Source organism: Arachis duranensis, chromosome 2 (assembly GCF_000817695.3).
Source record: "Arachis duranensis cultivar V14167 chromosome 2, aradu.V14167.gnm2.J7QH, whole genome shotgun sequence".
NCBI classification, from domain to species: Eukaryota; Viridiplantae; Streptophyta; class Magnoliopsida; order Fabales; family Fabaceae; genus Arachis; species Arachis duranensis.
Genome location: NC_029773.3, coordinates 4909519 through 4925391, shown reverse-complemented (window position 1 = coordinate 4925391; position 15873 = coordinate 4909519). Strand labels below are relative to the sequence as shown.

The following is a 15873-nucleotide window of genomic DNA, read 5'->3' as shown; positions in this document are numbered from 1 at the left end:
CAATGTCTCCGTCAATAGGAGGTGTATAACTCCAACCCGGTCCCTAATCATCACCAACATCTACCACCATTCTCTGCATTCTCTCTTTCTCCTCTCCACCATTTTTGGCCACCATCATCACCAGCATCCATCACTATTTTCTGTTTTTGCTGTACCACTCCACTGCCATCATTCTTCTTCTTTTTGACTGAACCAAAACCACGAAGTCATATCTCTTCCCCTACTTTTTTATTCACCATCGGCAATCTCGTGCTGCCACAACTATCCTCTCTTCCTTTTTCTTCTCCTTATTCTCACAATCCCTCTCTCACTAGCTTGCCCCTGTCTCTATTTGGTTTCACACTAAATTCCATGTCCACATTCCAAGTAGATAACTTTGTCTCTATTTGGTTTCACACTAAATTCCAAGTTTGCATTCCAAGTAAAGAACTTTACCTTGAACAAATTAAAACATCATCGCACCCCATAATCACCAAATTACTCTTTCAAATAAAAATCGATACTTTAAGTAAATATCTATACTCAATCATCAAAATCCAGAAAAGGACAACTCATAAGACTATATCCCAAACCAAATTTAAATATTTAAACAGAAAAAATTACTCAATTGAAAGAGGTGTCAATGGGTTGGTGCAGCGAAGAAGAAGAAGAAGAAGGTGACAGTTGTAAGAATTGAATTTTAGAATAAAATAATAACTCAATTGTCTTACCGATAGATTAGCCGGCAATACCGGCTTAAGTCTATTCGGTACTGCGTGAGAGAGAATAAAATAGTAGAAATCTTAGGAAAAATATTTGAAATAGCAAACCGGGCGCTAATTCTAAAATTTGTGGTTCAAAGTTGGGGCAAACGGACCAAAAACGCTACGCGGTTGAAACGGGCCCAAATTGGACCCAAACTCAACATATATAAAGTCATAAATGAGCCAAGAAAGCTCATTTTCAGAACAAGAGGGAGAGAGGGCGTGAGATTGAGAGAGAAGAGTGTCCACCATTGACACTGTTCATCATCTCCTTCTCTTGGCCATATATTGAGCTACAGTACTTGGATTGACGAACGATTTGTGGTCACACAAAGCTCTTGCCAAGCTCTTCCTTTCTAACAGATCAAAGGGTAAGAAACTCTTTTTCCAAGCTCCATTTCTCCGCCCTATGTTATTTTCGAAAATGGCTTTTGGGTTGTTGAGTTTCTTTGTGTTCTTATTGTTTAGGTATAATCTAACTTGGGTGAGTGGTGGATTTTACCCTAAAACTCATTGGTTTAGTTGTATGTCATAAATCCTAGCTTTTATTCTTGTTTTTTTTTTCATGATATAGAGTGTTCTTGGTGTTGTTTGGTGTTGAGTGAAGACTTGAAAGCTTGTGGTGAAGTGGTTTTATGCGTGGAGGATAATCGGCCAAGGTACAATTTCAGTTTTTTTATGTAATATGTAATGTTTCTAGAAACTTAGGCTAATGTCCTTTATGATATGTTTGAATGATGTGGTTGTATAATTATTTGTATGTACATATTATGCTTGATGATGGTTTGGATGTGGTTTGAATGAGTATGATGACTTTGATGAGTTATGGTGGTAGGTGTTGATGTTGAAGACGAATGTTGATAATGATATTGATTATTGGTTATTGTGGTTCATATTAAAAACAAATGATTTAGGAGATTTGATGAATTGAATGAATTGATTGATGATAATGGGACTAATTGGATGAAAGATTTTATCTATGTAACATTGATGATTGTTGGAAATATTGAATGGTGGTATTGAGGAACTTTAGTGTGAAATTAGGTTGAACTTGAAGTTGGATGAGGTGAGTATTAAATGATTTTGATAGTTAGGTAATTGATAAATAATTGGGGAGTGTCTATTGTGGATTTTTGGTTGTTTTGAGTATGTTTTGAGTTGGTTTGGTGTTGAAGTTTTGGAAAACTAGAGAATTGTCTTTTTTGGTAAAAATATGTTTTTAGTGAACTTTGGCGGATCATAACTTGAGCCTCGATTTTTTAAATTTGTTGAATTTTATTTTAAATTGAAGATGGTTTAAATAGCTTTAAAATTTTATAAAGTTTGAAGAAAATGGAGTTTTTTAGAGGAAGATATGAGCGTTTAAAGTATGGTGTTTAAAATTGAATTTCTGCAGCATTAAAATTTTTCTGAGTCTGATGCAGCATACGTACGCGAACCTGTGCACGCGACGGGGGCATTCTCCACTGCCTGGGGATCCCGCATACGCGGGTAATGTGTTGCGTATGCGAGCATGTGAATTTTGGCTATGTGTACGTGAGTTTTAACACGCGATGCAAGGATTCCTCTCAGGTTAGGAGTCTCGCGTACGCGAGAGAGGAGTTGCGTACGTGACCCTCACTTTTTCAACGCGTGCGTGCGCACGGTAGGGGTGTGCGTACGCATAGTCCCTATTTTGCTTAAATATTATTTTTCTTCATTTTTCAAGGGTTTTCTATCTTTCTAAACTTCTTTAAACTGCTCTTTGAGATTACTAACTAGTAATTAGGCACTAAGACTAATAGAGATGGGTTGGTGACTTAAATTGGTAAATTATGCATGAGTTTAGTAGACGATGACTTAGGTCTGGTATGTCAGTTGGATAGAGTTGTCATGCGAACTGATGGGGAGCCAGGTTAATGATGAATTTGTGATATTGAGGTTGGATGATGAGATTGAGTATGTGATTGTGATATGAATTGTTCTCCATCGTAGGGACTGCAGCAGTCTCCCGCCTACATTCGGATGTGAGGGCTGTGGCAGTCTCCCTCTCACGTGACATACATTGATTTGGTAAGTCGCTATGCGCCTCGGACAAGGTCTGTGGTAGTTTCCTGCTTGTCGAGGTAGCGATGCTGGTGTAGGGGTCGAGGCAGTCTCCCGCCTACGTTGAGATGTGAGGACTGAAGCGATCTCTCGCTCACATAACCTTTCTGCCGCCAAAGTGAACTTGGGCACTATAACCAAAGATTGTGTCGGACACTATAACTCACGGGGCGCAAGATAAAGTGCTGGGCACTAGAAAGAGTGAGCAGAGCACTATAACCCTGGTCGTGGTAGAAAGGCGGCATCCCGGGGATGTGTCGAGTTGGCATTTTGAACCGACAAGTGATATCATGAGCCCATAGGACAGGCATTCATCATGTGCATCTTTTAAGTATTTTTATTGCTTTGCTTATTTGCATCTCTTGCCTAAATGTATAATATGCTTACTTACTTGTTGTTCTACTTACTGTACATGTATATTACTTGTGTTCTACTTGCTTGCATTATCTGTGATTGTTTGGTGCTAAGGAGGTTATGTAGGGGGTGGTGATGGGATCGCGTGGAAGGTAGGTTGGCTAAGGCTGTGGGACAGCGGTGTGATTTGGTATTAGTTAGAATCCCCTTAAGTTTAGATAACCATGTTTATGGTTTATGGTTTAAGTTATTTATTTCATTAAGCTTGAATATTCTGTATCGATATGAAGTTCTAGAATTGCCTTTGGCGTTCCGGAACCTTATATCTTACATATTGGGCACTGTTACCATATTGAGAACCTCCGGTTCTCATACCATATATTGTTGTTGTTTTTTAGATGCAGGTCGCAACCCACCTCGGTGAGTTTGCGGACATGGTGACAGAGCGGAGAATGGTTTCTCTTTTGTTCTATTCTGGTTTACCTTTATTGTAGTTTTCTCTCTTCTTTTCTATTCTATACTTTATTGCCTTAGAGGCTTACTTGAGAGATAAGTTGTATAAGCTGTTTTAACTTAAAAACTCTGTATTGTCTGTTTGTAACTAATCGGCCTAAACTCCGCGGGCTACGACTAGAGTTCTTTTGACTATCATACTTATATATATAATCTTTGTTTCTATGTCTTTGGGCTATATTTCTTCATCAAGCTTCTAGTATTAGTATTTTCTTCTATATTTACTACTGTATGAGCTTTAGAACTATCGCGACGCTTTGTTATCCTTCGCTTTACGACTAGAGGTAAGGCTTAGGGTAATGGGGTGTTATAACAGTGGGTTGGTGCAGCGAGAACAGAGAATGATAGTGGATGTTGGTAATGATGGTAGCCGAAAATGATGTTGAGGAAAAGGAGAGAGGAGAGGAGAAAAGAAAAGAAGAAAATGGGGCAATTTATCCATTAAATTATTGACTTAACGGTTCACATAGGCAAGATCCGTTAACTCTAAATGGAGATATTAACGGAGAAGGCAGAAAGTCTTACAGAATTAATCGTCAGGGATCACGATGTGATTAGCTTTCGTTAAAGGGAGGATAGAAATTTCGTTAAATTATTAGTGGTCGGAATGAGGTTTTACTAAAAAAATTAAGAGTGATGGAAGAAAAATTGTAATAATTTAGATACAATAATCTCAATCTTTATCAAGAATAAATGGATTTTTGTATTAGCATAATATAGATATCAGAAGTAAAGTACGTACAATTTTAGACAAACTAAAAAAAAAATAAATGATTTAAAACTCGAATCGGACCGATTAGTTTAACCGAATTAATTAGAAACCAGTTACCTGTCTAGTTCGGTTAATAAAGAGAACCGTTCTACAAAAAATCAACTTAAAAACCGTCCGAACCGTCGATTAATTGGTGAACCGTTGGAACCGGCCGGATTTTTTCTGGTTCAGTGGTATATATTTAAAAAAAAAAAAACAGAGAGAATCAGATCTGCCCAGTACGGAGTTACCCACCCTCGCCCCTTTCTCTCTGCCCCTTTCTCTCGCAACCTTGGTAAGAAGTGAATGATTAGAGAGGGTTGACCACTTTTATTTGTGCCATTATTTCTGATGTGGTTTTTGATTGGGGGAATGAACAAACTGGTTTGATCTTTGTTATGGAGGGTGAGTTTGAGGATAAGATCCTACTTGTAAGGGAATGGTTCTGATAGAAGGGTTTTTGATGAGTTGGTTGGTATTGAAACCCTAGATGTATAAGTTAGGCCACTCTCAGTGTTTTGATGGCTTCCAGATAAATTTAGAGGATTTTTTAATCCAGGATTATAAGAGTTGAGGGTTGCTATTGACCTCTTGGAGTATCTGTATTTGATTCAGCTACGTTTGATTGGGGCTATGTCTCATGTTCTCTGGCAGTTGAAGGGAGTTATTTTTTGTTGAAGAGTGGGATTGGAAAATTGAGTTAAGTTTAGCTTTACGATGCAGTTAGGATTTAGAAGTGCTGAAAATTGTTTTTCTTAATAGTTTTTTGATGTGCTGTTTAGGATTTCTCTCCTCTTGCTTGTTTTGTGTCTTAATATTCTGATTTGTTTGAATCTTAATCAGGAATTTGCGTGTGGTGGATAACTGGATAATGGTTGACATTTGATTGTATCTTATAGCGGTTTGGGTTGGTAAATTATGGTGTTATTGTGTTTGTTGTTATAATGGTGTAGTTGCATTTAGGCAGGGTGCGAGACCTCTATGTATTTCATCCAAATAATATGTGCTTAAAGTGTTCTAAATGTTCTATGCATTTGGATATGTTGCTACATGGTACTTAACTGTGAGATGATTATAATTGATGATCATGTGTTTGGTCTGATTAAGGCATTTATAGACTAGTATTTTTTTGTGCTTGATTTGCAGATCCATTTATATCCTCATTGTGGGCATGTCATGGACATTGTCTGTTAAAAAGAATAGAAGTATAGTGCCCGTTCAACTTGAATATAATCCGAATTTAGTTTGTATCCATATGCATAGGAGATGGGTTCTCGAGGAAGGCCATTATTTGATCTCAATGAGCCACCTGCAGAAGATAATGATGAGAGGGATGGTATTATTTGTCTCCAGCCCCAAAAGACTCAGCCATCAACAAATCCTAACTCTTCTGATTTATTTGCAGCATCATCTGCTGCCCAAGGAATAATAAATAATCATGCTTTTTCACACGCGTCATCTGTCTCTGGATTTCAACCTTTTGTTCGGCCTAAATCCTCCTCTTGTATCCCTGATGTAGATGCTGTATCGAAGGGAGCAGAAGAACAAGATACAAATGCTAGTTCCAAGTCTGGCAAAGAGGACGATTTGAAAGTTTTGGATTCACGGATACTAAGTTCAGCAGCTGCTCAATCCACAGAGAGGGAAGAAGGGGAATGGTCTGATGACGAGGTCTCTGCCGATGTAAATGGATCTCATAATTTGCTCCAACAAAGTCAAGTGTCACAAGAGCAAACAACATCTGGAATGGTGGATGGGGGTGGAGTGGCTTCTGAAAGGAAGTCTAGCAATATTACTTCTGAAAGCAAGTCTGGTAATACTAAAGGTCCTGATAGTACAATTGATGAAAAGAGTAGCCGTGCCTCTGTAGGTCTAGAGTCAAATTCTACCGAAAAGAAGAGCAACATTGTCCCAAATTCAGATGGCAGTATAAAAAGTGAAGCTTCTAATGATGCTCAAGAGGAGCCCAGTTTGATTCCTAAGCAAAAAGAAGTGAAAGGTATTGAAGCTAGTCATGCTCTTAGGTGTGCAAATAATCCTGGGAAGAGAAAGATTGACCAGCGCAAAGAGGAAATGTTGGGAAAGAAACGAAATAGACAGACTATGTTTCTTAACTTGGAAGATGTCAAGCAGGCAGGTCCTATGAAATCTTCAACACCAAGAAGGCAGAATTTTTCATCCCCTATTATAACTCGTACCATAAAGGAGGTCCGTAATGTTCCTGCACAAGTTGAGCGTGTTGGAGCAGCTAAGGATCAGAAACAGGTTGAGACATCTTTTGCTGAAGGTGGCATCCATGCTGACTTACATGAACCTAAATCTGATTCTAATGGTGATAATTCTGGACCACTTGGTAGGTCTAGGAGGCTAAACAGTGAGACGGAACCTCCGGCAGAGGTTAATTTACCACCCATTCCAAGACAGGGTTCATGGAAACAACCAACAGATTCAAGACAGCAGAAGAATGTACTTGGTTCAAGTAGGAAGTTGGGACAGACTGGTCAAAGCTCCTCCAATGATGTCAAGGTGGGAAACAAAAAACATGCTCCTATGAAGAAGCAGACTCCTGTCAGCATCCAGCCCCAAGACACATCTGTTGAACGCCTTATACGGGAGGTTACCAGTGAAAAATTTTGGCACCACCCAGGTATCAAATAGTTTTATAATCACTACTACTGCAAATCTTTACAGTGATCGATTAGCTTTTTTGCTTTCTATTAGAGTTTTTCTTTTGTGTTTTGCCCTTATGTTGTTTCTGATTTTCTTGTATTGTTGCTCCCTTCCTCCAGTTGTCACACTGTGAGAGTCATAACACTGGAGACATATGCAAAGGTGATGACAGTTGTTTTTGGAATGAAATTTGATATTGATTTGATAGCTTCCACTGGTTTACATGAATTATTTGTGTAATCCAGTCACCATCATATGCCTCTTTTGCGTTATGATTCTCAAGTTGGCTTGTTTCTTTTATAAAGAAGAGAAGATAACAGGTGGAAGGGCGACTTGGAATTTTAGTTTAATTCTGTGTTATTTATGATTATTTATTATTATAATAATCATTTAGTAGCTTAGTGAAGATTCCAGAGTGTTATTTGTGTCTTATAAATGGATGTGCAAGATAGGTTGAGAATCATCATATTGAAGGTGTGGGTATCAGAGCATGAGCAAATAAGATGGATAAAATAATGATGATAGAAATGGATAGAATAGAGTATAATGCAGCTGTTGATTGGATTGCATGGTTAAACATATCCATTTGTGTTAAAATCCTGATTTCATGTAGCCGGCTCCTAATAATTTTTTGCTAAGGCTTTATGGTGTAGTATATACTATTACTGGCAAATGTAAAACTTGAATGGACTTGTTGCTGGTAAATTGCTCTGTGATTTCTTCTTTGCTTAATCCCTCCAACCCCCCCACCCCTCCCCTCTTCTCTCTGTCTCTCTAAATAATTAGTTGGTATGATATCCTTTATTTCCTTTAGAAAGTTTTCTTATTATTCATTTATTGGTAACTGATTCAAGTTCCTGTGGTCCAGAGGAAACTGAGCTACAATGTGTTCCGGGACGGTTTGAGTCGGTTGAAGAGTATGTCAGAGTATTTGAACCTTTACTCTTTGAGGAATGTCGGGCTCAATTATACAGTACATGGGAGGAATCAATGGAGACAGTATCAAGAGATACTCATATTATGGTGAGAGTAAAAGCAAATGAATCAAGAGAAAGAGGTACTCATACCATTCTTTGCTTGTTTTGTTTCATGTTGATGTTTTATTTCTTCTAGTGAACATTTTGGTTATGCTGTATAGACAGCTCTTTCTTTATATAAACTTAAATTTTCCTACTGTGTGCTGAGAGTTTCGTTGTCTCAGCCGTAGTTAAATGAATTCACCAATTAGGTGACATACCGCATACCAGTTTGCCCATGCTAATTCCCAATTCATCTCCGTACCAAAACGTCATGGTATACTTCCCGCATAACGATTTTTATATGTGGCGGACCTTATACATGTTCCTAGACTGGAACATGTTGCGTTCTGTGTGACTATGGTCTTATGTTCAATAAATTTAATATCCTCTTGTGCTTGATTGCTTGTAATTTTTTATATTTAGCCTTATAATGAGTGTGATTGTTGCTTTGTTGCTGAAACTTAAAGCATTGAATCCTATAGTTTGGTTCTCTATTGGTTAACTACTTAACTTCGCTTTTGTTATTTTTTGTCTTTTATTTAGGATGGTATGATGTGAAACTACTTCCTCCATTACATGACTTCAAATGGCCATTTAAGGAGGGAGATGTTGCAGTCCTATCATCTCCTAGGCCTGGATCAGGTTTGTTGTGGAATATCTAATATAAGATTGTTTTGTTCTGATAATTCTTTAATGTTCTTCAATTGACAGTTTCATTATGTCAAGCAGTCAGGTCCAAGCAGAGCAGTGCATCTTTAGCTCAGGATGATGGGGAAGCGGAAATCACTGGACGAGTGGTTGGAACAGTTAGGCGACAGAAACCTATTGATACCCGTGATCCAACTTGTGCAATTCTCCATTATTATGTTGGGGACTCTTATGATCCTATCAGGCAATTGATTACTCTAAACTTGCCATTAAAGATTCTAATATTGAGTTTTCATTTATTTTATTTTATTTATGTACTTCAATATTTCCATAATATTACTTATAAAAGATGGTTCATTCTTGTAGGGTTGATGATGATCATATCATAAGAAAACTTCAAATTGGAAGCATTTGGTACCTCACAATACTTGGATCTCTTGCTACCACACAGAGGGAGTATGTTGCTCTACATGCATTTCGTCGCTTAAATTCACAGGTATATGATGAAACACACAATTTCTAATTGTGTTGTGGTTCTACAGTTGTAACTGATGATTTCTCCCTCTCACTATGCAGATGCAAACTGCTATCCTTCAGCCTAGTCCTGAACACTTCCCTAAATATGAGCAGCAGACCCCTGCCATGCCTGAATGCTTTACACCAAACTTTGTTGATCATCTTCGTAGGACCTTTAATGAACCCCAGTTGGCAGCAATACAATGGGCTGCCACGCATACAGCTGCTGGTACAAGTAGTGGAACAACAAAAAGGCAAGAACCGTGGCCCTTTACCCTTGTTCAGGGACCTCCAGGAACAGGAAAGACGCATACTGTATGGGGAATGTTGAATGTCATTCACCTTGTGCAGTATCAGCATTACTACACCTCCTTGCTTAAGCATGTAGCCCCGGAAAGCTACAAGCAAGCTAATGAGATCAGTTCAGATAATGCACCCATGGGATCTATTGATGAAGTTCTTCAAAACATGAACCAGAATCTCTTGCGTACTTTGCCTAAGTTGGTCCCCAAACCTAGAATGTTGGTTTGTGCTCCATCTAATGCTGCCACTGATGAGCTTCTTGCTCGTGTCCTTGATCGTGGATTTATTGATGGTGAGATGAAAGTATATCGACCCGATGTGGCTCGAGTTGGGGTTGATTCTCAGACACGTGCTGCCCAAGCAGTTTCTGTTGAGCGTAGAACTGACCAGCTTTTGGTCAAGAAGGAGGACGAAGTTCTTGGATGGATGCATCAGTTAAAGAATCGCGAGGCTCAGTTGACTCAGCAGTTACATTGTCTTCATAGAGAACTTAATGCTACTGCCGCTGCAGTTCGTTCCCAAGGATCTGTTGGTGTAGACCCTGATGTTCTCATGGCCAGGGATCAGAGTCGGGATGCTCTACTGCAAAATCTTGCTGCTGTAGTTGAAGGAAGGGACAAGGTTTTAGTTGAGATGTCTCGCCTTGCACTTTTGGAAAGTAGGTTCCGACCTGGTAGTGGTTTCAATATGGATGAGGCCCGTGCCAGTTTGGAGGCCAGTTTTGCCAATGAAGCAGAGATAGTTTTCACTACAGTTTCCAGCAGTGGTCGCAAGTTGTTCTCTCGTCTTTCCCATGGTTTTGATATGGTGGTCATTGACGAGGCAGCTCAAGCTAGTGAGGTGGGAGTTCTGCCTCCCCTCTCTCTTGGTGCAGCTCGATGTGTTCTGGTCGGAGATCCTCAGCAGCTTCCTGCTACAGTTATTAGCAAGGCTGCTGGAACATTGATGTACAGTAGGAGTCTTTTTGAGAGATTCCAACAAGCAGGTTGCCCGACAATGTTGTTGTCTGTGCAGTATAGAATGCATCCCCAAATTCGAGATTTCCCTTCTAGATACTTCTATCAGGGGCGCCTTACTGACAGTGAAAGCGTGATTAAATTGCCTGATGAGGTATACCACAAGGACCCTTTGCTTAGACCTTATATATTCTATGATATCAGACATGGACGGGAGTCTCACAGGGGTGGATCAGTCTCTTATCAAAACATACATGAAGCACAATTTTGTCTCCGATTGTATGAGCATCTTCAGAAAACTTTGAAATCTTTGGGTATGGGAAAGATTAGTGTTGGCATAATTACTCCTTACAAGCTGCAGCTGAAATGCCTCCAGCGTGAATTTGAGGAAGTCTTAAATTCGGAAGAAGGGAAGGACCTATATATTAATACTGTAGATGCTTTCCAAGGTCAAGAACGAGATGTCATTATAATGTCGTGTGTGCGTGCTTCTAGTCATGGTGTCGGCTTTGTTGCAGATATTAGACGGATGAATGTTGCACTTACACGTGCAAGGAGGGCCCTTTGGGTATGTATCTCTTTCTAGTGGATGGTTAATCTTTCATGATGAATTCATGTTTGTTTACCTAATGACTGGCACACTTTTTGGTTGGTATTAAAAGTATTTGTTATCATTGACAGGTCATGGGAAATGCAAATGCTCTGGTACAATCTGATGATTGGGCTGCGTTGATTACTGATGCAAAATCCCGAAATTGCTATATGGAGATGGACTCCCTTCCGAAGGATTTTATGGTATCGAAGGGACCTACTTACACGCCACTGCCTGGTAAGGCTTCCTCAAATATGAGGGGCATGAGATCAGGTGGACAAAGGTTTAGAGGAATGGAGGCGCATGGGGAGCCCAGGATGGGCGCTCCATGTGAAGATGATGAAAAGATGGGTGCACCAGCAAGTTTCAGAAATGGGAATCATCGATCATCAAGATATCCAATGGAGAATTCTTTAGATGATTTTGACCATATGGGCGATAAATCCAGAGATTCCTGGCAGTATGGTGCACAGAAGAAGCAGAACTCTGCTGGAAATGGGGGAAAGAGAGATGTGTAACCATGGCTTATCTGCACATTATTGTCCATCTTGGGGGGGATTTATGGGGCTATCTGACTTCCTAATTCTGTGATCTCTCACCGTGGAAAGCTTGCAGACTGGATCGGCCGGAGCTGTATGAGCCCAAGACAAAGATATGCACAGCCTTGGAGGACAGACCAGCATCCAGTGCGGATAAGGCCTACATTGTTACGTCAGACACGCGTTGGTTCATGCAATTTTGTACAGCAGATTGATGTGCTGCGCGGAAGACTGCAGACTTTAGTCCGCCAACAATGTATGAAAGTGAACGGGGACCAAGCTGGTTGGAGGCGGAGTACTCATTTTTGTGTCAGTACCAAATATTAAAGGAAAACTGCTACAGGGAATTTTAGGGATCTAAGGTAGTAGTTTGCTGTCAACTGACTCTGTACATAACATGGATTCACAACATTGTTTTTAGCAAATTGTTTTGTGTTTCATTTATGTTAAACGGAAGTGTTTCACTTCCAAAGGAGGAAGAAAAGGTTACCCTTCTTTTCTTGTTACTTCAATACCCAAAAGGTGTGCTTGTATGACATTTTCATTATTTAATTAATTTTTTTAAACGGTCTATCTGTAGACATGATATATGACAGAGCAATGACGTCGTTTGATTCATGTAGCCGATTTCACTTAGTGGGACAAAGTTTTGTTGTTGTTGTTGTTGCTGCTGCTGGAATATTAGGTTTGGATATATACTAGTTTAATGTTCGGGAGAATTGAATCCTGGAGTTCAAATCACATACTGGAATATTAGGTTTGGATATATACTAGTTTAATGTTCGGGAGAATTGAATCCTGGAGTTCAAATCACATACTAATTCAAAGGTATAATTTATTTTAATGAATATTACTAAATATTTTATAAAATGAAGCTACAACAATTTTAATGGTTTTTAAGATAGATTCAATTATTAATTTATTACATACTATTATATAAGATTATTCATGTATTGTCTCTATCAACTTCTATAAAAATATTGTATAGATTTCATATAAACAAAGCCAATAATTAACTAAAGTTCTAACTTTAAATTTTTGCATAAATAGAATCGAGAATTATATTATAATTTCATTTTAGGAAGATTTAGCAAGTCTCTGACGAACTTTTTTCCTGCATCTATCTCTATTTACAAAAATGGGTTCCTATTCCCCGAAGAATTTGGTGAATTTCAATTTTTTTCCCTTGCTTTATGAGGTTTCTTGTCATTTCTGGTCTAAATATATTCACAAAAATTCGAATCAAATATACAAATCGATTGGCTCTCAAAAAGTTGTATTTTTTATTTATTTGATCTAAATTTTGAATTTTTAAGTATACTTTTACTGTTTTAATTTTCAAAAATAATTTCTTAGCACATATATCTTTTGAGACATTTTTATACTTTACTTAATAATCATCGACCACAAATAGTTGCTTTCTTCTTTTATTCTTTTTTTTATTCTGATTTTTGCATTTAATTTTCACTCCACAATGATGGTGACATAGCGAACAGACAACAATTAAGAAAACAAAAAAAGGTTCAGTGAGAAGCACCATCACGATGGCGATTTTTTTTAAAGGTGCATTGCTGTGTATTCAAAACCATATCTTATAGGTTCTATTTTTTTCTATGTCCAGCCTTTTAGGAACTTTTATTTTTTTTTTTGGACAGCAGCCTCATTTTTTAATGCATGATTGAATCATTCAAAAATTACAACAGATTTAAAAACCGAAAAAATTGGTTTTTTTTGTTTTTTTTCTAACAAAATCGATTGGTTTGGTTCAGTTCGGTTTTCAGTTAGCTTGATAGAAATCGAACCAAACCAAACCGAACCATGCATCTATTTTAATGTTTTAACCATTTTAATCTTTAACCTAACAATAAAAATTTTCAACTCCTAACCATTTCAATGTTTTACTCTTATTATTTTAGTTTATTGACTATTTTGAATCTCTAATTATTGTGATTCATATTTTTCTCATTAGAAATTAAAAATAAAAAAAACCAACCGAACCAAACCAAACCAAACACAGCAAATCAAATGGTTGTGTGTCTGTAGGAACCGAACATATCAGTTCAGTTGGTTTTTGGTCCAAAATTAAACCAAACCAAATCGATAACACCCCTAATACAGGGTTAAAAAAGAAAAAAAGCAAGAGTAGGTAAATGCAATTGTCCAACATTAATGTAAAAGCATAGAAAAAATTATACTCATCACGTCCCTTAGTATGCTATGATGATATTCATTAGCTTTGATTCCTCTCTATTTTTTGAAACATATACATTATGATAAATTCTTTTGTGGCTTAAATAACAATAAATTGAAGGTGTATTATTTAAGCTTTTCAAAAGCATAAATTATAAAATGGTACTTTTAAAACCATCTTGTATTTTTTAATTTAAAATTTTTTATATAAACTTTAGATCTTAACAATAAATAACCTGGTTTAGTTTTATACTCGTGTCTAATGTTCTCCTTTAAAATTTTAAGAATAACCTACTAAATACCTTTTTTCCCTTATGCATATGCATATTATTGGAAGAATCTTTGTTTTATTTTACAAAACATAATTACTATAAATTTGAAAATGAAAAAAACCAAGAGCAATACCAAACTCATCATTAGGGAAAGCAAAAAAAAAAAAAAATCAAATAAGCAGTACCTGCAGAGATTATCTACAACAAGGAGTAAATAGAGATTTGTAAAATCTACATGGGTATGAAAACCTGCCCCTATAAATAAATAGGGTCGAAGATTCAAGATTGGATAAATATACCCGTTTTATAGAAATCTGCTAAATTCCTACAAAGATAAATTTACTAAAATGTTCTCATTTACTAAAATAAATTATATTATTTTATATATTAAAAATTATTTATATTTTAGTTTAATGTATATGTTGGATTATGTTAAATTATGTTATAATTGTGTTAAATTTTATTGAATTATATTGAATTATATTATGATTTTGTATTATTTTTTTATTTTTTAAAAATATTCATGAATATTTGCGAGATAATTCAACGGAGGAGACTCGACCTATGACAAAAATGAGGTGGAGACGTGAGATATTTTCTTAAAAGAAAATAAAGGCAGAAGAAGAAGGATATTCGTCTTTATGGATATTTATTTATCACCGTGAAATCTTTAAATTTTGTAGCACCTCTCTTTTCCGTCGTATCAATCGCCGCCATTATTCATTTGGCGGTGGTTTAAAAAATCGCCACTATGTGCTGTTTTTGGGGTGATGATAGTAAAATCTCCAGTTAAAAAGTCTCTTAATTAAAGTTTTTTATTTTAAAATTAAATGTTCTCATAACTTTATCCATCTTAGAAATAAAATTTCTTAAGTGACAAACCTTTTTTTTAAGAATATAGTGATGACTCGTGATGATAATTGCCGTGACAAAGTGAATGTTTTGATGAAAGGATCCATAATGATTAACAAAGAAAATAAAGTTTATTTGTTATACTATTAATTAACGGTACCATGCATATTTAATTTTATTTTCAATTAAATTTTATTAACAAAAGTTTGTCGCTTTATTTCCATATCTCAACCCTTGATTTCTTTACTATATCAGCGACCAATTATTCCAACTTATAGGTGTTTCATTTTGCTTTTTTTTTTTCCTTGTATTTTTTAATCAATTTCTTGCAAATGACTCAGTTTATTATATATAGAGGTAGCATGAAGACAGTGTCAACTTTAAAAAATTAATTATAGAAGTACCAATCTTTAATTAGATGCATCCAAGGATTCTGCATGCATGCAGAACTAAAATATAACACTTTAATTGTCATAATCATAAGTAGTTTGCGTGCTACTCATCAGTTCCTACCACTGGATATATAAAAAAAAGTTTTGCAATTTACATAAGCAGAATGAGCTACATACATTTGGAATGTACTTGAAAATTGGAATGTTGGATCTGTTTTATGAACGAATTAAATTTCTATCAATAATATTGATGGATATAGATACATACATAGATAATAAAAAATTATTTATTATCTTATGTTGTTTTATTTCAAAAGAAAATGATATCATAGTTTAGCATAATCTTAAAATTAAAGAATCTATCATGGCGTAACTTTTTTCAAAAATTTAAGTCTCTTCGAATAAAAATCTTTGAATTTATTTAATTTTTTATATAATTTTTTTATTTATTTTATATTTTTTTAAATTTGTTAAAAAT

The 15873-nt window shown here is 36.5% G+C and overlaps 2 protein-coding genes across 3 annotated transcripts in view; both read left to right on the top strand.

Moving 5' to 3' along the window:
• Window positions 1–12260, top strand: part of LOC107472898 (helicase sen1) — a 52321-nt gene extending 40061 nt beyond the window's left edge. Inside the window, exon 9 of the transcript XR_008006102.1 lies at window positions 12052–12260. The gene's annotated coding sequence lies outside the window, so the exon portion shown is untranslated. The remainder of the gene's footprint in view (window positions 1–12051) is intronic.
• Window positions 4678–12260, top strand: LOC107472899 (uncharacterized ATP-dependent helicase C29A10.10c). Of its 2 annotated transcripts, none has more exons than XM_016092423.3 (8): window positions 4678–4741; window positions 5593–7093; window positions 7985–8173; window positions 8679–8777; window positions 8865–9027; window positions 9150–9279; window positions 9360–11126; window positions 11240–12260. In XM_016092423.3, exons 2-8 carry the CDS (start codon window positions 5713–5715, stop codon window positions 11666–11668), a joined length of 4158 nt encoding a protein of 1385 aa, XP_015947909.1. In that variant the 5' UTR covers window positions 4678–4741; window positions 5593–5712; the 3' UTR covers window positions 11669–12260. The 2 variants fall into 2 exon arrangements, with proteins under 2 accessions (XP_015947909.1, XP_052113606.1); XM_052257646.1 differs by having other exon boundaries at window positions 4696–4741; window positions 5966–7093.
• Window positions 12261–15873: the final 3613 nt, after the last annotated feature.

What these genes read in the sequence shown, in the direction of transcription:
- LOC107472899 (XM_016092423.3), top strand. Translation starts at nt 5,713, where the DNA reads ATGGGTTCTCGAGGAAGGCCATTATTTGATCTCAATGAGCCACCTGCA. An exon ending in GACTCTTATGATCCTATCAG is followed by an intron (nt 9,028 to 9,149) that starts GCAATTGATTAC and finishes TCATTCTTGTAG; the next exon opens with GGTTGATGATGATCATATCA. An exon ending in TTCGTCGCTTAAATTCACAG is followed by an intron (nt 9,280 to 9,359) that starts GTATATGATGAA and finishes CTCACTATGCAG; the next exon opens with ATGCAAACTGCTATCCTTCA.